Consider the following 22825-nt stretch of genomic DNA (forward strand, 5'->3'; position numbering starts at 1 on the left):
GTCTTCTGCCGCCTGCTCTGAGACTCTTTTTGCTATGACATGAGGGACACTGGCAACCCCAGTCCTTGCAGATTTCTTTCACTGTGTGCACGTGACATGTATCTAAATAAAATGATTTAGCTTGCTAGATTGTGTAAGTGGAGGGTAATCTCTGCTTTTCAGAAGCTCTTGGGTTGGCCAGTGGATCCCCAAGTTCTTCCCCCAGCCCTTCTTTTCTTTTTTGCCTATGGGAAATGAAGGAAGACGGACCCCCAAGTTCTTAGGTGGGTGTGTTATACAGTGTCCCCCCCACCCACTGGGGATATGTTCCAAGACCCCCCAGTAGAAGCCTGACACCTCAGATAGTACTGAACCCATTTGCCATCAATCAGAACATGTTTCTGTTCATGTCTCCCTCCCGTAAATTCAATGCTCTTGCCATCTTAATTAAGCATTTATTACGCACTGAGGCTGTAACTTTTGCAGTTTGAGGTGTGACAGCAAAACTATCATGAATTTCTTTTTCCTTCATCACAGTTTCGCAGATAGAAGATTCATATTCTTTTTTTTTTTCCTTTTTTTGAGACGGAGTCTCGCTCTGTCGCCCAGGCTGGAGTGCGGTGGCGCGATCTTGGCTCACTGCAACTTCCGCCTTCTGGGTTTAAGCAATTCTCCTGCCTCAGCCTCCCAAGTAGCTTGGATTACAGGCACCCGCCACCACGCCTGGCTAATTTTTGTATTTTTAGTAGAGATGGGATTTCACCATGGTGGCCAGGCTGGTCTTGAACTCCTGACCTCAAGTGATCCGCCCACGTCAGCCTCCCAAAGTATTGGGATTACAGGCGTGAGCCACTGTGCCCGGCCAGAAGATTCATTCTTACTGCAGATCTCAGCAACCTCAGTTGAGAACTTTCACCTTTTCACTTAAAGGAAGGAAGCTCTTTATGGAAGCACTTTGTGGCTTCTCTTTGGCGTATCTGAATTGGCAGCATCACTATTCTTGCACTTTTGCTTACATTATTAAGTGAAATAAGGGTCACTTGAACACAGGCACTGCTGTGATGTCACAACAGTCGATCTGATAACCGAGAGGGCTACTAAATGACTCACGAGCAGGGAACCTCCACAGCGTGGAGACGCTGGACAGAGGGCCAATTCGCATCCTGGGGGACAGAGCAGGATGGTGAGAGATTGCATCACACTACTCAGAACAGTGTGCAATTAAAACCTAGGCATTGTTTATTTCCGGAATTTTCCATTCAGTATTTTCGGACCACAGTTGTCTGCAGGTAGTTGCAACCATGGAAAATGAAACTGTGGGTAAGGGGGAATTACTGTATTAATGAAATCATATATGATGTATCATTAATGCATAAACGGTAACATGTACAATAGTGCATAATGAATACTGTAATGAATTAACGGAGAGAATGAGTTGAGCATGATAGACGGTCTGGGGATACTTCTCTGCATCCAGAAACCCTCATGGCAGTCTGTGCCCCACTGTTCAAGAGCTGGCAAAGAACACAGAGTTGGGGCATCCAGATCCGCCCAGGGCAGTGGAAAGAAGGCCATCAAATGTCATTCATCGCTCTTCTTCCCAGGCCTCCTGGACACATTGATAGAAATGAACACAATCCTGGAAGATATTCAGAAATCTCTGGATATGTATTTAGAGACCAAGCGACATATTTTCCCCCGCTTCTACTTCTTGTCCAATGATGACCTGCTGGAGATTCTGGGCCAGTCCCGAAACCCAGAGGCTGTGCAGTCGCACCTCAAAAAATGCTTTGACAACATCAAGTTGCTGAGAATCCAGAAGGTCGGTAGAAGTGGCCACAGTGAGATGCTGGGTGGGGAAGGGAGGGTGTTGGGGTATGAAAGGCTTTGGAGGGGACCCTGCCCTCCCAAAAGGAGGGCCATGTTAATTAATGATTCTCGATTCTCAGGGGGATAGAACTTCGTAGAATTGGTAATATTGAGAGGAGGGGAGAGGAGAAGTAATTTCCCTCAAAAGGCCCCAGTACTTCTAGGCGGACACCAAGGGTGGGCAGGCCAGGCTCTGAGTAGCTTCTGCTTTCTGCAGGTTGGAGGGCCCAGCAGCAAATGGGAAGCTGTGGGAATGTTCTCGGGTGACGGCGAGTACATTGACTTCCTCCACTCAGTATTTTTAGAAGGGCCTGTGGAGGTGAGTTGTGGTGAGGGTCTGAGGACCTAGCTGATTCTTCTTCCTGCAGAAAGTTCACCTGGGCCGGGCGTGGTGGCTCACGCCTGTAATCCCAGCGCTTTAGGAGGCCGAGGTGGGCAGATCACCTGAGGTCGGGAGCTTCAGACCAGCCTGACCAACATGGAGAAACCCTGTTTCTACTAAAAATACAAACTTAGGTGGGCGTGGTGGTGCATGCTGGTAATCCCAGCTACTTGGGAGGCCAAGGCAGGAGAATCACTTGAACCTGGAGGCGGAGGTTGTGGTGAGCTGAGATTGCGCCACTGTACTCCAGCCTGGGCAACAAGAGTGAAACTCCATCTCAAAAAAAAAAAAAAAAAAAGAAAGTTCACCTGGCTCCATGAGGAGAGAAGACCTCTTTAAATGGCCATTAGTCACTCTTTCCCCTCTCACCTGCCATTCCTGACAATGATCATCTCTGCTCCGAACTGAAATTTCCTTCTGAAAGTCAGATCGTCTGCCTCCTAACCTCCATTTCTCTCAGGAACCCAAGCCAGCTGTTGGCCATTCCTGCTTTTCTCTGGGTGCAAATCCCTGGAGTGCTGCTTCCTAAGTGCCTTCCCTGTGGAGGACCTTGGCCGTGCCCCTCAGGCTGAGCTGCCCTGTTCTCCCATCTCCCACCAGTCCTGGCTCGGCGATGTGGAACAGACTATGAGGGTGACCCTGCGGGACCTTCTCCGGAACTGCCGCCTGGCCCTCAAGAAGTTCCTCAACAAGAGGGACAAATGGGTGAAGGAGTGGGCTGGCCAGGTGAGCTGGGGTCAATAGAAGTGAGGGAACAAGGGGCCGGGCACGGTGGCTCATGCCTGTAATCCCAGCACTTTGGGAGGCCGAGGTGGGCAGATCACTTGAGGTCAGGAGTTCAAGACTAGCCTGGCCAACATGGTGAAACCCGGTCTCTACTAAAAATACAAAAAATTATCCGGCGTGGTGGTGCATGCCTGTAATCCCAGTTTCTCAGGAGGCTGAGGCAGGAGAATCGCTTGAACCCAGTAGGTGAAGGTTGTAGTGAGCCGAGATCGTGCCACTGCACTCCAGCCTGGGTGACAAAGCAAGACTCTGTCTAAAAAAAGAGAAAACAAGAAAGAAATGAAGAAATGAGGGAACAAGAAGATGGAGTTAAAAGGAGGTGGCCAGTGGAGACAGAATCTTGAATCTCACACAATGTGGTTTCTGACCCCCCTTTCTGGGCCGTGGCTCTGGTATACTCCCAGCTGGACCCCTAGCTCCTGACCTGAGGCCCATGTCCCGTCCTTCAGAGCAGATTGGGTGCAGTCGGGAGAGGCACATGGTTCTTGAAATAGCTGGGACTTGGGAGCTGGGCTGTGTGGGTAGCCAAGGACAGGGCTTTGGGACGTGGCTTCTGCACATCCCCAGGTGGTGATCACTGCCAGTCAGATCCAGTGGACAGCTGATGTCACCAAGTGCCTGCTGACAGCGAAGGAGCGGGCAGACAAGAAAATCCTCAAGGTCATGAAGAAGAAGCAGGTGGGAGGCCGGGCGCAGTGGCTCACGCTTGTAATCCCAGCACTTTGGGAGGCAGAGGTGGGAGGAGCCCATTCGCTTGAGCCCAGGAGTTCGAGACCAGCCTGGGAAATATGGTGAAACCCCTTCTTTACCAAAAAATACAAAAATTAGCTGGTGGCACACCCAGGAGATTGAGGCTGCAGTGAGCTAAGATTGTACCACTGCACTCTAGTCTGGGCAACAGAACAAGACTCTGTCTCAAAAAAAAAGAAAAGAAAAGAAAAAAGCAGGTGGGTGCTCTGCAAGTATGGGCTAGGCCTGGAGCTAGAATTGCAGGGAGGGAGCAGTCAGAATTAGAGGTGAGCTGGTGGAAAAGGGCCAGAGCGAGGGTGCTTTATGATGGAAGTCCAGTGGGGGCAGTCCGTGGTGGAGCAGAATTACCAGGAGTTACAGCAGATGCGGTCAGCACCAGGTTGGAAGCGGTGCTGGGTAGTGGGGAGGGGTGATCAGGCTTTGGCGGCATTGCTCTGTCTGCTCTCTTCCCTGCTGCTTCATGCCACAGATGTCAATCCTGAATAAGTATTCAGAAGCCATCAGGGGGAACTTGACCAAGATCATGCGGCTTAAAATTGTGGCTCTGGTGACGATAGAAATTCATGCCCGGGATGTGTTGGAGAAGCTTTACAAGAGTGGCCTCATGGATGTCAATTCCTTTGACTGGCTCAGCCAACTTCGGTTCTACTGGGAGAAGGTGCCAGATGGGCCAGCTCCCCACTCTCTTACCGTAAAATGGATCCTAATGCTTTTATTGCATCCATGTTCTGTAAATGCAAGGATACCCTAAGCCAACCCTTAGTCCTGTCCCAGTACCCTAATCCGGTTCTTCCTTCCATCTCCTTCCCACAATCAGGAGTGGCAAGTAGTTGTCCCAGTCAGGGCTCACTATGAATGTCACTTGAACAGGACTCAGAAACACTCCAGGCAGATGCTGCATTGGGTTGGGGTGGATGTGCAATATGAAACCCATTTTCCATCTTGCCCATAAACCGCTCCCCTTTTCAACTCTAAAAGGGAACCCCTGATCCCTTCACTGTAGCCTCCCTGACAACTCTGAGCCCCACTCTCAGTCACTGTCCCAGCTCTAACTCTCCTTCTAAGCCCACCTCTCTCTTTTTCTGCCCTGTTTTCCCCAGGATCTTGATGACTGTATGATCCGCCAGACCAACACACAATTTCAGTATAGTTATGAGTACTTGGGTAACTCGGGCCGGCTTGTCATCACCCCACTGACAGACAGGTCTGCCATGTGGGGTGAATGAGGTGGGTGGGGGCAGTGGAAGCTGAGAGAGGCTTCCGAGAGTCTGACTCTAGTTCTGTCCTCAATTCTCAGGTGTTACATGACACTGACCACGGCATTGCACCTGCACCGAGGGGGCTCCCCCAAAGGCCCTGCAGGCACAGGCAAGACCGAGACCGTCAAGGACCTGGGCAAGGCCCTGGGCATATATGTCATTGTGGTCAACTGCTCCGAGGGCCTGGACTACAAGTCCATGGGCCGAATGTACTCAGGTCTGGCCCAGGTCAGTATCCTGCCACCCTGTGCCAGAAGCCCCTTAAATATCTTTTCGTCCCAGAAAATAAACTGAAACCCAAATCTGGATCAGTGCTTTGTAGCTTCACGACATTGCATCACGTGTAATTCTTATTTATTTATTTATTTTTTGGAGTGCAGTGGTGTGATCTCGGCTCACTGCAAACTTCGCCTCCCAGGTTCAAGCAATTCTCCTGCCTCAGCCTCCTGAGTAGCTGGGATTACAGGCGCATGACACCAAGCCTGGCGAATTTTTGTATTTTTAGAGGAGACGGGCTTTCACCATCTTGGCCAGGCTGGTCTCAAACTCCTGACCTTAGGTGATCCACCTGTCTCGGCCTCCCAAAGTGCTGGGATTACAGGCGTGAGCCACTGGGCCCAGCCACGTGTAATTCTTACAACTAGGAAAGTCCCTTCCCCTTCCTGAGCTTCATGTAGCTTATTTGGAAAATCAGAAGATTATAAAGGATTAAAGAAAATAATGTGTGTTAACTGGAGCAGAGAAGACAGTGCACACAAGTTCCCTACCCCAGTCTCTTTCCAACCCACACCTTTTCTAGCATCACCCCAGATTGGCCCCATCTGATGGAAAGTTCTGGCCAGAAGCTACAACAGTGTACTCTGGTACCCTCCCTGCTGCCCCCTATTCTGGAGGCCGCCTCGCCTATTGAAACATTTGAAGGAAGGGTGTGTTCATCACGCTTTCTAGCCTCTTGGGGCACCTCTCTTGCTCCCAGTGACTCTGCCTTGCACCCCGCAGACTGGAGCCTGGGGCTGCTTTGATGAGTTTAACCGCATCAACATCGAGGTGCTGTCAGTGGTGGCCCAGCAGATCCTGTGTATCCTATCTGCCCTGGCTGCCAGCCTCACCCGTTTCCATTTTGATGGCTTTGAAATAAATCTGGTGTGGTCCTGTGGGATCTTCATCACCATGAATCCTGGTAGGTGGCAGGGAGTAGACGGGGTTCCTGGGGTGGGAAGAACTGGGTGTTCAGGGGAAATAACTGCGCATCCTCCTCTTCCCCCTTCCATGCGAACGTATATAGCTAAGTGAAGTCTGGCTAAACATAGCAAAGGGGAGAGAAGGATAAACGCACAACTTTCAGGGAGAAGGGGAAGCAATCTTACTGTTTTCCCCGAAGGGATTAATAACCACTTGTGTGTGTATATGTAGCCCTCATCTTTTAAGATACTTAGCTATCTTCTCCCTTTAGGCTAGCTCCCAGAGTTCTGGTCTCTCTGCCATCTCTTTTGCAGCAGGCCCTAGGGTCTCTCATTACTGTTTCCTAGGAACGACTCTGGGGGAAGGGTCTAGGACAGCACAGGGATAGGAAAGGGTTTAGGAACTGAACAAATAAGAGGAACAGCTGTGATTTCTATTAAGACTGATGAGAGCTATACACAGAACCTGGAGAGATGGGAAATTGACAGCTCTGTGATTTGAGTTTGAAACAGGGCCACGCGGAAAGTAAGGAAAGGACCAGAGATAAGAGAGAAGACCAAAGTGGACTGGGAAGGGCTGGGGCTGAGATGAGAAAGGATGTGGTCTTGGAGTTGGAGAGAAAGTTAGGGATGGAGTTAGGGTGGGAGAAAATGAGACTGATTGGAAAGTGGGTTTGGGGAAGCAAATCAGGATGAGGAAATATATGATTCTAAGCAAGTGGCATTGTTTTCCAGGCTATGCTGGCCGCACAGAGCTTCCCGAAAATCTTAAATCCATGTTCCGCCCAATTGCCATGGTGGTGCCTGACTCCACCCTCATTGCAGAAATCATTCTCTTTGGAGAGGGCTTTGGCAACTGCAAGGTACTCCAATAACCCCTTTTCTCCAGTGATTTTAATTCCCTTTCATAATTATTCCCTGGACAGAGGAGCTCCCCAAGGGCTTCACAATCAGCTTATCCTCTAAGGAACTTAGACTGTTATCAGTAGGATGTGCGGGCAGAAAAATTTAGGGGAGGGAGGTTTCTCCTCCATGATATCACTAACTGACGATGGCGTGACTCACACGATTTCATTAGGAGAGTCCATAGAGTACCTCTTAGCTGCTTCGTGTCCTGGGACCTGGCTTCTTGTCTCTGACTGTCCTGAGATGAAGCAGAGGGATTTGTGGGGAGATGGACTCTTTCCTCCTCTGTTTTGGTTCCGCAGATTCTGGCCAAGAAGGTGTACACACTCTACTCACTGGCTGTGCAGCAGCTGTCCAGACAGGACCACTATGACTTTGGCCTGCGTGCCCTCACCTCCCTTCTGCGCTATGCTGGCAAGAAGCGCCGCCTACAGCCGGATCTGACTGATGAAGAGGTAGAGCAAGGACACAGCCTTTGGACCTGACTTCCACTGTCACTGGCCCTATGTCACTTCTCTCAAGTCTTTCAGACCCTTTCTTTCCCCAGATTGGGATTCCCACTTTCCCACCTCGTCCCATCCCCGGGTCGCCCGGCTGCTTTGCTAATGGCTAACTGGTGTATCCATTGTTCTTGGCACCTGCCCCGAAGCCCTTTGGAGGTGAAAGGTAGGCCCTGGCTCCTCAAGCCTGAGTCTCTGTCTTTTCCCATTCAGGTTCTGCTGCTCTCAATGAGAGATATGAACATCGCCAAGCTCACTTCAGTTGATGCACCCCTGTTCAATGCCATCGTGCAAGATCTGTTTCCCAACATTGAGCTGCCTGTCATTGACTATGGCAAGGTATTTGTTCCTTAATACTCTCCCTAACCAGGTGCTGTGGCTCGTGGTTGTAATCCCAGCACTTTGGGAGGCCGGGGTGGGCAGACTGTTTGAGTCCAGGAGTTTGAGACTAGCCTGGGCAACATGGTGAAACCCCGTATCTACAAAAAGTACAAAAATTAGCCAGGCATGGTGGTGCACACATGTGTAGTCCCAGCTACTCGGGAGGCTGAGGTAGAAGGATTGCTTGAGCCCAGGAGATTGAGGCTATAATGAGCTGAGATTGTGCCTTTGCACTCCAGCCTGGGTGACAGAGCAAGACCCTGTCTCAAAAAACAAAACCAAACCAAAAAAACTGCACTCTCTATGACCACATATGTGAATATGCATCTGGGAATAGAAAACTTGGCTTCCAGTCCTTGTTCTGCCATCTACTAGCTATGACTCTGAACAAGTCAATTCAAGTCAATTGACCTCTCTTTGGACTTCCTTATCTATAAAGCAATAGACTATTCAAACATTCTGCTCTCTGACCACAACTCCCTCCTCCGCTGACCTGCTCAAATGTACCTGCTTAAGTGCATCCATGCAGCAACGCTCTGACTTCATCGAAACCTCTAGTCCGTTGCCTTTGCACTTTCTCTGTGCCCATCAGACCTCTGTGCCTCTACTTCTCACCTCATCAGGGAGTTTTGAGGAGAGGCTGCTAGAAGCCACTTGGTATCAGAGAGCAGCAGAATGGAAGAGGGAGTTTTAGAAAGCATAAGAACTTTCTTCTCTGGCAGTGTGGTAGTCTAGATACCCTGAATGAATGATCCTTTCAATTGAAACTACTAAAATGATGGATAAAAATATAATAATAACATCCTTTTTAATGCATTGCTAAGCTGGCAAGAAAGAAAGAATTCCAGGAGTTGAGGAGGGTAGGGAGTAAAAGCAGGAACCCTGGGAGGCAGGTAAGTACCAAAGCTGGCCTTCTCCCTGAAAATTGTTGTTGATCTCAAGGCAGTGGGGATAGGAGATGAAACAGCCCAAGTCTGAAGATCTAACAGAAGACGCAGTGCTGCGTAAACCCCAGTCCACAAGGGGCAACACCCCCAGTAGATGGAAAAAGGAGAAGCCTGCGATTTAGAAGGGTATATACAGGAAAGGAACTTGCTTGTTTTGATCTCTGATGATAGAAGAAAAAGACCAAATTTCCTTTGAGATTTCCTAACCACACACCAGCTCTCACACAGTTTCCAGTCATCATTTATCCTACTGTGTAATCAGAAAAGAAATCTCAAGCTTAGATGTTAATATTAAGTAGTTCTAGGTTGTTAGTGCCCCCAGGTGACTGGAAGAAGCAAAAGCAAATTATTTCTGGAGGAATGAAATTTCAACTCACACTTCAAAGAATTGCCACAGGTTAAAGTCCAAGAAAATGAGCAACTCATGGTCAAAAATCACAAAACACACAAGGAAACAAGAAATCATGAATAGGGGCCAGAAGAACAACAGACAATGGAATCAGATCCATGAAAACTTACTTCAGATATTGAAACTGATAGGGGCGAGGTGCAGTGGTTCACGCCTGTCATCTCAACACTTTGGAGGCTGAGGCCAGAGGGTCTCTTTAGGCCAGGAGTTCAAGACCAGCCTGGGCAACATAGCAAGACCTCCTTCTCTTAAAAAAAAAAAAAAAAAAAAAAAAAGCCACGCATGGTGCTGTGCTCCTGTAGTCACAACTACTTTCTCCAAAAGCTACTAGAAAACGTGCTCTACTTAAATACAGGAGCATACCATGAAAGGGACATTGGGAAACAAAAGATTCAGTGCAAGGGGGAGGCTACAGTAATCCTCGGGGTGTTGGTGAATGGAGGTAACAGGATGATGGTGGTGCACGGGGCAAAGAGAGAAGCCAATCCAGACTGGAGCAAACCTGAAGGCCTCAGGAGGACTGTTTTTTGTTGTTGTTGTTGTTGTCGTTGTTTTTTGTTTTCTTGAGATGGAGTTTCACTCTTGTTGCCCAGGCGGGATTGCAATGGCACAATCTTGGCTCACTGCAACTTCTGCCTCCCAGGTTCAAGCGATTCTCCTGCCTCAGCCTCCCGAGTAGCTGGGATTACAGGCATGTGCCTCCACACCCAGCTAATTTTGTATTTTTGGTAGAGACGGGGTTTCTCCATGTTGGTCAGGCTGGTCTCGAACTCCCAAACTCAGGTGATCCGCCTGCCTCAGCCTCCCAAAGTGCTGGGATTACAGGCATGAGCCACTGTGCCGGGCCAGGAGGACTTTTTAAAGAAGTAATTGATACCCAATGTGAAAATTGTTTGAAAGATTTAGTTAACTGGTAGAGTTTGGAATTGAGTTAGAGATAAGCACATTAAAAACTAAGCAAACATGGGGACAAAAAAAAAAAAAAAAAAAAAAAACCTAAGCAAACAGGCCGGACATGATGGCTCACACCTGTAATCCTAGCACTTTGGGAGGCATAAGCAGGTGGCTTGCTTGAGGTCAGGAGTTTGAGACCAGCCTGGGCAACGTGGTGAAAATGAGCCAGGTGTAATGGCTCCTGCTTGTAGTCTCAGCTACTTGGGGGGCTGAGGCGGGAGGATTGTTTGAGCCCAGGAGGTGGAGGTTGCAGTGGCTGAGATCGTGCCACTGCACTCCAGCCTGGGTGACAGAGTGAGACCCTATCTCCAAAAAAAAAAAAAAAAAAAGAACCTAAGCAAACAAAACAAAAATCACAAAAACTATTAGATCTTAGGGAAAACAAAAAAAGTTGCCCAAAAAAGGAAAAGTAATTATACATTGTTACACTGATACTTTATAGTGTTTACAAGAGACCCACCTAAAGCTTAATGACAAAGGGCTGAAAGTCAAAGAATAGAAAATGATGTTTTTTCTATTATTTGATAATTATTAGTAAATAATTAGTAAATATGAATCAAAAGAAAGCTAGAGTAGCAATATGGGACAACAGATTTTGAGCTAAAAAGCATTGCTAGAAATAGAAGGCTATTTTATAATAATAAAAGGTTCAACTCATCAGGAAGGTATAACAATTCTAAATTTTTGTGCATCTAATAATATAGCCTCAAAATAAGTAGAGCAAATTTTGCACAATTACAAGGAGAAAGAGACAAATCTACTATCATAGTGGAGAGCTTAATATTTCTTAATTGATAGATCAAACAGACTAAAAATCAGGATATAGAAGATTTGAAGAACACAATCAACAATCATGATTTAATGGATATCTATAGAAACTGGACTCAATAATTGGAGAATCGGCCGGGCATGGTGGCTCATGCCTGTAGTCCCAGGACTTTGGGAGGCCGAGGTGGGAGGATTACCTGAGGTCAGGGCTTCGAGGCTGCAGTGAGCCATGACTGTACCACTGCACTCCAGCCTGGGTGACAGAGTGAGACCTCAACTCAACTCAATAAAATAAAATAAAGAATTGAAGCATAACCATATTTTTCAAGCACACATAGAAAATTGTTGGACCATGTAGGAAAAGGAAAATTGATGACTATGTAAAGGCCATAAATTTGCCTCAAAAATGTCAAAGGAAGATATTCAGACCCCAGTTTCTGATCACAGTGATAACTCTACTGCTATCAGCCAAAGCCGACTTTATGGCAAGAAGCAATAGTAAAGGCGAAGGGCGACATTTCATAATGATAAAAGGATCAATGCACAGAAAGTTATAAGAGTTCTAAATCTGTATGCACTAAATAATATAGCTACAAAATCCATAAAAGAAACTGGACAGAACCATAAGGAGAAACACATAAATCCACAGCCCTGGTGGGAGATCTTGACTTACTTCTTTCAGAAACAGATAATGCAAACAGACCAAAAAATCCATTAAGAGATTCATTTGAAGGCTTTTAACAGACAGTGACAAAATAGAATTAGAAAAAGCCCAAATGTTTGGAAATTTGGCAATACAATTCTAAATAACCAATGGATCAAAGAAGAAATTAGAGAATTTTTTTTTTTTTTTTTTTTTTTTTTTTTTTTGAGATAGAGTCTCAAAAAAAAGCTGTTGCCCAGGCTGGAGTGCAGTGGTGAGATTTCGGCTCACTGCAACCTCCGCCTCCCAGGTTCAAGTGATTCTTGTGCCTCAGCCTCCTGAGTAGCTGGGACTACAGGCACATGCCACCACACCCAGCTAATTTTTTGTATTTTTAGTAGAGATGGGGTTTCGCCATGTTGGCCAGGCTGGTCTCGAACTCCTGACCTCAGGTGATCTGTCCACCTCAGCCTCCCAAAGTGTTGGGATTACAGGCGTGAGCCACCGTGCCTGGCTGAGAATATTTTTTAACTGAATAAGTAGAAAATGTGACATTAAACTTGTTTACGACACTAAACACACGTGCACACAGAAAACATACTAATAAAACTACTTCTCAGATAGTGGAAGGAAGTGGAATTAGTGAGGCCTGTTAGTGCAGGTAACTATCTTGTATCTATTTGAAAATATTTGGCTACATGAGCTGTGTGTTGAAAAATGGCACACTATTCTGGGGCCCATCTGTTAGGTCATGGTTCTTCAAGCATTACTTTTTAACTTAGGTAATAATGTCTTTAATGTTAATCGGGCTCTTCCTCTAAACTGTGAGCTCTGCAATAGGACAAAATCTATTTTGTTCCAAGCTGTATCCCTGGCAACCAGCACAGTGCTTGGCATACATTGTAGAGGCTTAATAAATATTTGCTGAATAATAACAAAAAGTGTGTAGAGCTACATGTAAGACACTGTGCCAATGAGGAAACTGAGGCGTGGAAAAGTAACTCACCCAGGATCACATAGCTGAGAGCTGGGGAACCAGGCTGGCGGACTCCAGAGCCCAATCTTTCAACTCTGCAATGGGCCAGCTTCCCAGTGAGTGAGCAGAGCCGGAGTGCAGAGAGCCCTGGTGCCATTTTAGCAGTTTGAACGTATTCTCCCTGGCACTGGGGAGATTTTGAAAGCCCTTTAAAGGCCTCATCCTTTTTCTTCCGCTTGCTGTGTTTTCCCTTCCCTCAGCTGCGGGAGACCGTTGAGCAGGAGATTCGAGACATGGGCCTGCAAAGCACGCCGTTCACCCTCACCAAGGTTTTCCAGTTGTATGAAACCAAGAACTCCCGCCACTCCACCATGATTGTGGGCTGCACGGGCAGCGGCAAGACGGCCTCATGGCGCATCCTGCAGGCCTCCCTGTCCTCTCTGTGCCGCGCCGGAGACCCTAACTTCAACATTGTTAGAGTACGGGGCTGGGACAGTGGAGTCAGTGGCAGAGACTTGAGTAGTAAGAAGACAGTGGAGGGTGGGGGCCAGGGAGGACCTTCCAAGGCCAGGAGGGCTATACCTGGGACCACGGAGGTCTGGAGCAATGAGAGAAGGGACAAATGCACGTACCTAAGAGGGATCTGGAAATAAAGGTGGGTTTTTGTCTATCAGCAGCTAAAACCCCTTCCGGTGTCATTTTCAGGAGTTCCCTTTGAACCCCAAGGCATTGTCCCTAGGGGAACTGTATGGGGAATATGACCTCAGCACCAATGAATGGACAGATGGCATCTTGTCCAGTGTCATGCGGACGGCATGTGCAGGTATCCAAAGGATAGTGGGGTGTGGAGAGCAGACACCTGAGTCTCCTAAGGGGGCAGGGAGTCTGGGGATAGGAAGTTCCAAGTTGGGAGAGAAATGCCTGGGGAATGCTGAAGTACAAGGACGCGTAGGCTTGAGTCTCCGAGGAGCGTGAGTGGAGAGTGCAGGTGAGCGGCTCCCCGGTTTCCTCATCACCCACCATCTACTCAGATGAGAAACCCGACGAGAAGTGGATCCTGTTTGATGGCCCCGTGGACACACTGTGGATCGAGAGCATGAACTCCGTCATGGACGATAACAAGGTGTTGACCCTCATCAACGGCGAGCGCATCGCGATGCCCGAGCAGGTCAGGGACGCGGCTGACTCCCGAGGGCCTGCAGAGGCAGGCACCGGAGGGCATGGGCTGGGGCTGGGGAGGAGAGCCAGTAATCTCAGAGCAGGGCAGGTTCTGTGGGAGAGAGCTGAAAGGAGGATGCCTGGATTCAGGGAAACCTGCAGCTGAAGAAAAAATGCTTTGCTTGCCGCGGCTGTTGAGAACAATGATAAGAAAAACACTCTGTGTTGTAAGCACTGTGTAGGCTTGGGCGGCCCTCCTCAGCTCGTTCCCACGGACACACATGAGGCAGGACCCTCGTTTGTGCACCCAGAGGTACGAATTCATGGACTGGCAAGCATACCCTTTTCCACCCACTCCAACAGTGCGAGCAAGACAGTGATTTTTCATAAGGACAACCTTGAATAAGCTCTAGTTTCTTTTAAAGCAAACTGGGCCAGGCCGGGTGGCTCACGCCTGTAATCCTAGCACTTTGGGAGGCCAAGGTGGGCAGATCACTTGAGGTCAGGAATTCAAGACCAGCCTGGCCAACAGGGTGAAACCCCTTCTCTACTAAAAAATACAAAAGTTAGCTGGGTGTGGTGTTGTGCACTTGTAGTCCCAGGTACTCTGGAGGCTGAGGTGGGAGGACTGCTTGAACCTATGAGGTGAAGGTTGCCGTGAGCCGAGATCACACCACTGCACTCCAGCCTGGGTGACAGAGTGAGACTCTGTCTCAAAAAAAAAAAAAAAAAAGCAAATCGTTTGTGAACTTGTAGCATCCAAGTTCTGGGTGTTTTATTATTCCTGAAGGTGGGGGATGCAGAGAAAGATGAAGTTCTGACAAACGTATATCCTTAGGTGTCTCTCCTGTTCGAAGTGGAGAACCTGGCAGTGGCCTCACCGGCCACCGTATCCCGCTGCGGGATGGTCTACACTGACTACGCTGACCTGGGCTGGAAGCCCTATGTTCAGTCGTGGCTGGAGAAGAGGCCAAAGGTATGAAGGGAACTGAGGAGAGGGAAAGTAACCAGGGTGGCTCCAGGACACAAGGGTGAATGAAGAGCCCCTTCTTATTCAACTCCAGGCTGAGGTGGAGCCCCTTCAACGCATGTTCGAAAAGCTCATCAACAAGATGCTGGCCTTTAAGAAGGACAACTGCAAGGAGCTGGTGCCCCTGCCTGAGTATAGCGGTATCACCTCCCTCTGCAAGCTGTACTCGGCCTTGGCCACGCCAGAGAATGGGGTAAGGGGAGGACACAGACCACGGGCAGGGGCAGGGAGGGCTCACAGCCTCACCAGGACAACTTCCGGGAAACAGTGTGTCTGAGACAGGTTGAACTCCAGGCTTGAGTGGAGCAGAGACTCCAAGGGGAGACTTCAACGACCATGGAGGCAGTGAGGGGTGTGTGTGTGCACGTCTGTGTGTGTGCACGTGTGCGTTAAGCTGAAAGGTCCGACTAGGGGTTCTGAATTGAATATGTACACCACCCACCATTCTCACTATAATTTCCCACCCATGCTTTGGGAGCTGAAAACAGCTCATTCCGCTCCTCACTTCTCCATCCCTTCGAAGTATAAATATAAGTTTTGGTGTAGATGAGGCCCTGGGACACCATTTCTCCTGGAAGAAGCTCCCAGACTATTCTGATGAGAGGACTTTTTAAACATTTCAGATTAATTGATATTTAAGAAAAACTGTGCTCAGTTTAGAAGGACCAAAATTTGATATCTTCTGTTGAGATTAAATCACTGCCTATAAATGGTTTGTATTGTTTTTAAAGATGTTGCCAGGTAATTAAACTATTAATATGTCATCAACAACAATGAAGATCTGTGGGAACATATGTCATTCCTGGTACAGTTAATGTAAATTAAAAATATGTAGATGGGGCCGGGGGTGGTGGCTCATGCCTGTAATCCCAGCACTTTGGGAGGCCGAGGTGGGTGGATCACCTGAGGTCAGGAGTTCGAGACCAGCCTGGCCAAAATGGTGAAACCCCGTCTCTACTAAAAATACAAAATTAGCCAGGTGTGGTGGCACGTGCCTGTAGTCCCAGCTACTTGGGAGGCTGAGACAGGACAATCGCTTGAACCCAGGAGGCGGAGGCTGCAGTGAGCCAAGATTGTGCCACTGCACTCCAGCCTAGGCAAGACAGAGCAAGACTCTGTCTCAAAAAAAAAAAAACAAAGAAAACAAAACCAAAAAACTGCAGATGGACTTGCCAGGTACCGTGTGGGCAGAGGGCAGTTACGAGTTATCAATGGCCCACAGGTGTCAAGAAGGACGGGCTGGGTAGGGGAGGCTTCCTGGGTGAGCAGAGGGCAAGAGTGGCCTCTGCAGAAGTGCAGACACACAGGAGTCAGGCCTGGCAGGGTGGGCCGAGCTGGTGGTCTGTAGCCGGATGTGGTGGGTGGTGTTTTTGTGCAGATGCGCTTCAGCGTGGCATAGACCCTGAGGAGACGGCTGGACCATGAGGATGGTGAGATGTGTTGTGTGCTGAGAGAGGCCGGGAGCACAGACTAAGGATTCTGGACTGAAAATGGCAGGCAATTGATTCTTAACATAATTTCCTACCTATAGGATTGAGGATTACTCTTTTTTTTTTTTTTTTTTTGAGATGGAGTCTCACTCCTTTGCCCAGGCTGGAGTGCAGTGGCGCAATCTCAGCTCACTGCAACCTCTGCCTCCTGGGTTCAAGCAATTCTCCTGCCTCAGCCTCCTTAGTAGCTGGGACTACAGGTGCCTACCACCATGCCCAGCTAATTTTTTGTACTTTTAGTAGAGACAGGGTTTCACCTTGTTGGTCAAGCTGGTCTTGAACTCCTGACCTCAGGTGATCCACCCACCTCGGCCTCCCAAAGTGCTGGGATTACATGCATGAGCCACCGCACCTGGCCAGGATTGAGGATTACTCTCTAAACCCAAATCAGTATTCTGAATTGGACGCACCAAGTGTATCACATTATCTGTGGTCCTAGGTATCTTAATTCACAACCCATCCTCAAGCGCACTCCACCCACGGGCCTGTGTCTGCTTTGCATAGTAGGCCAGGGGTGGTTTGAAGGATGCCGAGTTTGCTGTCTGTGGTCTCCAAGAGGCCCGACAGAGGTGAGATGGCCCCATGTGCTCCACGAGCCCAGTCAGAAGAAAGACGCCTGTCATGTGCCCCCGGGCAGGGGGTTGAGAGCACGGGCTCTAAATAAGCTCTTTCCATTATTAAGTTGGTACATTTTACATTTTATCTTTTTGGAGATAGGGTCTCACTCTGTTGCGCAAGCTGAGTGCTGTGGTGTGATCTTGGCTCACTGCAGCCTCAACTTCCTGGGCTCAAACAATTCTCCTGTCTCCTGAGTAGCTGGGACCGCAGGCGTGCGCCATCACACCCAGCTAATTTTTGATTATTTCTAGAGACGGGGTCTCACTGTGTTGCCCAGGCTGGTCTCAAACTCCTGGACTCAAGTGATCCTCCTGCCTCAGCCTCTCAAAGTGCTGGGACTAGAGGCATGAGCCACCGCACCAGGCCACATTTTACATTTTAATTTTTAATTACACAGATAATTGTTGAATCAAGTTCCCTTTCTGAAAATAATAATTTTTCATATAAAGCTAAAGTCCTTTTTGTTCCCCTCTCTCCTCCCAGTCCTGATCTGCTCCTCACTCCACACAAGTAACTACTGTGGTATGTTTGTGCATGTCGTTCCAGACCTCTTTTTTAATTTTTTTTTTTTTAAGAGACAGGGTCTTGCTCTGTTACCAAGGCTGGAATGGCATGATCAGGGCTCACTGCAGCCTCAACATTCTGGGCTCAAGTGATCCTCCCACCTCAGTCTCCTGAGTAGCTGAGGTTACAGATGAACACCACCATGCCTGGCCTTTGTTTTTTTTTTTTTTGGTTGAGACAGGTTTCACTATGTTGTCCAGGCTGGTCTTGAACTCCTGGCCTCAAGCAATACTCCCACCTCAGCTTCCCAAAGTGCTGGGATTACAGGCGTGAGCCACCATGTCTGGCCTAGGCCTTTTTAAAGGTACACCTTTACATATAATACCACGGGTGTCCATAGAAAATATGTTTTTTTGTTTTGTTTTTTTGTTTTTGGAGATGGAGTTTTGCCATCTCAGCTCACTGCAACCTCCACCTCCTGGGTTCAAGCGATTCTCCTGCCTCAGCCTCCTGAGTAGCTGGGATTAACAGGCGCCACCACACCCGGCTAATTTTTGTATTTTTAGTAGAGATGGGGTTTCACCATGTTGACCAGGCTGGTCTCGAACTCCTGACCTCAGGTGATCCACCCGGCTCTGCCTCCCTAAGTGCTGGGATTACAGGCATGAGCCACTGTGCCTGACTGAAAATGTGGTACTTTTTAAAAAACTATATCATGCTATATACTACAACATGTTCGTTAAATTAACAATATGTTTTTGAGTTCTGTATTACTACATGTAGATTCATTTCATTGCTTTAACCGCTATATACTATTCCATGATAGAACACTACATTTGATTTTTCCACTGCTCTACTGGTGAACATTTCGGTCATCTCCAGTGTTTTGCAATTACAAACAAGTCACTATGAATGTTCCGGGACCTGTCTCCTGAGCACCCTTGGGTGCTTTTCCAGGGCAGGCCTGTTGTGGCCAGATGATGGCTGTGTCTTCATAAGTTAGCAGTGAGGAAGCTCAGGGCAACTGCTGAGCTATAAGAAATTTCAGGTTTGTGTCAGTCTTTCAGCAGGTTGTAGATAAACATCCACATTTGGAAAGCTGTGCGATTTTCCAAACAGAGCCAGAAAAGGAGGAAGACCCAGCCTTTCCACACTCTGGTGTCACGAGTCTGCCAGATGGACCCCTGGTCTCTTACAGGTGGGTTATTTCCTCTTCTCGTTCTCCATCCAGGTGAACCCAGCTGACGGCGAGAACTATATCACCATGGTAGGGATGACATTTGTGTTCAGCATGATCTGGTCTGTGTGTGCCTCTGTGGATGAGGAGGGCCGGAAGAGGATCGACAGCTACCTCCGAGAGATCGAGGGCTCCTTTCCCAATAAGGTTGGGTGCACACCCAGCTGTCCTATTTGCCCTGTTTTTCCAGACCCCCTGGGCATCCCCCATCTCAGGCTGTGCTTGGGTTTCCCTCTCTCTTTCTTCCACCTGGTGGTCCGGGGCCCGTTCTCGGGGCTGGAGAAGGCTCAAGGAAGGCTTTGGTAACCTGACCTACATGCCCTCCTTAGGACACGGTATACGAGTATTTTGTGGACCCCAAAATACGGAGTTGGACATCATTTGAGGACAAGCTCCCTAAGAGTTGGCGCTACCCTCCAAAGTGAGAGCTGGGCCTGGGTGTGAGGAGGGCATGGGGCAGCGGTAGGTGGGGGATGTGGCAAGAGAGATGGGGCCTAGAAGCAAAAATGAGTGATAGGAAGGAGAAGGCGGGTCCCAGAGAAGGGCTTCCTCTCGAGGACAGGAAGCGGGACCTTGAGGACTTGGGACAGGGTCTTTGAGGGGAGCGCATAATCCCCAGGCCCCACAGGAGGGCAGGGTGGTGATGAGACAGTGGTGACATAGAGGGAAAGGAAGTGGGAGTTGGAAAGGAGTGGGCGGGTGGTCCTTGAGAGCCAGCCCCTGCTCTTCCCTAGTGCCCCCTTCTATAAGATCACGGTGCCCACCGTCGACACTGTTCGCTACAACTACCTGGTGAGCACCTTGGTGGCCAACCAGAATCCCGTTCTGCTGGTGGGTCCCGTGGGGACTGGGAAGACCTCCATCGCTCAGAGCGTTCTGCAGTCCTTGCCCTCCAGCCAGTGGTCGGTGCTTGTTGTCAACATGTCCGCACAGGTGTGTCGGGGATCCAGGGGCCAGGCTGCCGGCTCCCCTGGGATCCAAGTGCCTGCCTGACCCTCCTCTCTAAGCCCGTATTTCTCTCAAGGGACCCACACATTCATTCGGTACCTTTTCACCAGACCACATCCAATAACGTGCAGAGCATCATTGAGAGCAGGGTTGAGAAGCGAACCAAGGGTGTCTACGTGCCATTCGGGGGCAAAAGCATGATCACCTTTATGGATGACCTAAATATGCCCGCTAAGGACATGTTTGGGTCCCAGCCACCCCTGGAGCTGATCCGCCTCTGGATTGACTATGGCTTCTGGTATGACCGTGCGAAGCAGACCATCAAGTACATTCGAGTAAGCCTCCCGAGAGTCTGTTCTTCAGACCTCTGCTGCTTTCTGGGATAGGCTCAGTCCCCACTCCACTGGGGCCCCAGGCTATGGTCCTATCATCCTGGATTCCTTCCCACACAGGAGTATCCTTCTCCATGACAGCAGTTCTCGGCTCCCCACTCACGAGCCAGGCGTCCTCCCTCAGTCCTGGCTCCTTCATGGGATTCTGAGCATATTGTTTGCCTGCTTGCTTGCTTGCTTCCTTCCTTCCTTTCTTTCTTTCTTTTTTCTTTCTTTCTTTCTTTTCTTTCTCTTTCCTTCCTTCCTTTCTTTCTTTCCTTCCTTCCTTCCGTCCTTCCTTCCTTCCCTTTCTTTCTTTCCTTCCTTCCTTCCCTTCTTTCTTTCTTCCTTCCTTTCTTTCTTTCTTTCTCTTTCTTTTCTTTCTCTTTCCTTCCTTTCTTTCTTTCCTTTCTTCCTTCCTTCCTTCCTTCCAGCCTTCTTTCCTCCCTCCCTCCCTCCCTCTCTCTCTTTCTTTCTTTCTTTCTTACAGCATCTTGCTGTGTTGCCAAGGCTGGAGTGCCAGGTTAATTTTATGATTTTTAGTGGACACAAGGTCTCCACATGTTGCCCAGGCTGGTTTTGAACTCCTGGGCTCAAGAGATCCTCCCACCTTGGCCTCCCAAAATGTTGGCATTACAGGCCTGAGCCACGCCCCCGGCTGCTTCTCTTTAATCAGCAGCCATCGTGGCTTGGCTTATGAGGTTGTTTGTATGTATATCTGGCACTCAGGGCCAAAAACTCGGCTAGTGATATGTTCATGTGTGTTTGAGAGAGAACACACACACATGTGTATAGATATGTACAATTTTAAAAGAAGAAAAAGAGAAAGTCTAGAAGACACAAATGTTTTTTTACTTACCTGTATTTTCTCTTTTGGGTACGTGGATTGTAAGGATGAAATACAGACAAATGCATTCCTGGTTCTAAAATAAGTTTCCCATGTCCCTTCCTTCTCTTCCCCTCCCCCTGCCCTGCCACTCCATGTTCCTCTCAACTCACTGCATCCCGGTTCCTCTTCCCCTTTGTCCCTCCTCGCACTGTTTTCCTCCCACTCCTTTTCACCCGGCCTGTGTTGGCGCCTCTCTTACCCTCTCCCCTCCTACCTGTCTGCCCTCCTTGTCGCTGCTCTCTAGGAAATGTTCCTGATGGCTGCCATGGGCCCCCCTGGGGGTGGACGGACTGTCATCTCCCCAAGGCTACAGAGTCGCTTCAACATTATCAACATGACCTTCCCCACAGTGAGGACCTCATGGGGGCTGCAGGACGAGGGGAGGGTAGGAGGTGAAACGTGTCTGTCTCAGAGAAGCAGGGGCCAGATCCCAGGGGGCTGAGGCACCCCAAGCGGAGCTCCACGCAGGACGCTGGGACGATCCGTAAGGGCATGTGCTGGCGCTCCTGAGCTAGGAGAGCTACGGGTTGGAAGCGTACCTTCCTGGCTGTGGACAAGGAAGCCTTGTAGTCCCAATGGGCAGAGAACACAGTGAAGCCCAAGTAGACTAAGGAAGGTAGATCCTACAAAGCCCACGGCAGTGTCAGGATTAGAGCCAGGCCAGCGAGTCACTCGTCTCAGTGCAGAATTTAAGGGGCACCCAAAAGACTCTGTAATCAGGAGAAATAACACGTTAACACTTCCTTTTTTTTTTTTTTTTTTTTTTTGAGACAGGGTCTCACTCTGTTGCCCAGGGTGGAATGCAGTGGCATGATCTCAGCTCACTGCAACTCCACTTCCCAGGTTCAAGTGATTCTCCTGCCTCAGCCTCCAGAGTAGCTGGGACTACAGGCACCCGCCACCACGCCCAGCTAATTCTTGTATTTTCAGTAGAGACAGAGTTTCGTCACGTTGCCCAGTCTGGTCTCAAACTCCTGGACTCAAGAGATCCGCCAACCTTAGCCTCTCACCATACTTGGCCTCACATTTTTTTTTCCTGTCTGCAACATTTTATTGATCCTATGGAGTGGGAAGGAGAACTGGAGAAGTATGTGGCGCCAAGGGATCCCAGGGGAACAGGGAAGGTATTGAGGCTTGGCCACTAGTACTGGCGAGTCTGTAGCAATGCAATATTTTTTAAAATTAAAATTAATGCCAATAATTTATGATGAGCAAAACACCACCATTTTGAACACAGACAAAATCAGTAGAGTGCAGTGCTGAGCCATATTGGAGCCTAAGGGGAAAGGAGAAATCAGTAATCCCCATCTGGTCTTTATTTAAAATGTTCGTGTTTGTTTATCATGAATATTTTGCATTCATTTTTGTTTTTAAATACTGTATTGGCTAGGCACGGTGGCTCCCAGCTGTAATCCCAGTACTTTAGTAGGCTGAGGCAGGTGGATCACTTGAGCCCAGGAGTTTGATATCAGCCTGAGCAACATGGGGAAACCTTGTCTCTACAAAAAAATACAAAAATTAGCCGGGTGTGGTGGTGCACACGTGTGGTCCCAGCTACTTGAGAGGCTGAGGTGGGAGGATTGCTTGAGCCCAGGAGGTCGAGGCTGCAGTGAACCATGATCGCACCATTGGACACCAGCTTGGGCAATAGATGAGACCTTGTCTGAAAAAAGAAAAAAAAAAAAAAAAATATATATATATATATATATGTATATGTAGTGTTAAGGCCGGGCACAGTGGCTCACGCCTGTAATCCCAGCACTTTGGGAGGCCAAAGCAGGCGGATCACCTGAGGTTGGGAGTTCGAGATCAGCCTGACCACCATGGAGAAACCCTGTCTCTACTAAAAATACAAAAAATTAGCCAGGCGTGGTGGTGGGCACCTGTAAT

The 22825-nt window shown here is 48.6% G+C and overlaps 1 protein-coding gene across 1 annotated transcript in view; it reads left to right on the forward strand.

Moving 5' to 3' along the window:
• The window catches only part of DNAH2 (dynein axonemal heavy chain 2), a 117396-nt gene that overhangs the window by 56687 nt on the left and 37884 nt on the right, over positions 1-22825 (forward strand). The window contains exons 29-49 of the mRNA XM_054455790.2: positions 1584-1801; positions 2066-2167; positions 2831-2956; positions 3584-3694; positions 4236-4424; positions 4867-4970; positions 5064-5253; positions 6025-6205; positions 6942-7069; positions 7415-7567; positions 7826-7951; positions 12951-13169; positions 13396-13513; positions 13722-13858; positions 14687-14824; positions 14913-15071; positions 18722-18874; positions 19057-19148; positions 19462-19660; positions 19786-20010; positions 21180-21284. Of these exons, the coding sequence (XP_054311765.2) occupies positions 1584-1801; positions 2066-2167; positions 2831-2956; positions 3584-3694; positions 4236-4424; positions 4867-4970; positions 5064-5253; positions 6025-6205; positions 6942-7069; positions 7415-7567; positions 7826-7951; positions 12951-13169; positions 13396-13513; positions 13722-13858; positions 14687-14824; positions 14913-15071; positions 18722-18874; positions 19057-19148; positions 19462-19660; positions 19786-20010; positions 21180-21284 (3173 nt within the window). The remainder of the gene's footprint in view (positions 1-1583; positions 1802-2065; positions 2168-2830; positions 2957-3583; positions 3695-4235; positions 4425-4866; positions 4971-5063; positions 5254-6024; positions 6206-6941; positions 7070-7414; positions 7568-7825; positions 7952-12950; positions 13170-13395; positions 13514-13721; positions 13859-14686; positions 14825-14912; positions 15072-18721; positions 18875-19056; positions 19149-19461; positions 19661-19785; positions 20011-21179; positions 21285-22825) is intronic.

The sequence above is a fragment of the Pongo pygmaeus genome, chromosome 19, assembly GCF_028885625.2.
Source record: "Pongo pygmaeus isolate AG05252 chromosome 19, NHGRI_mPonPyg2-v2.0_pri, whole genome shotgun sequence".
Taxonomy (NCBI): domain Eukaryota; kingdom Metazoa; phylum Chordata; class Mammalia; order Primates; family Hominidae; genus Pongo; species Pongo pygmaeus.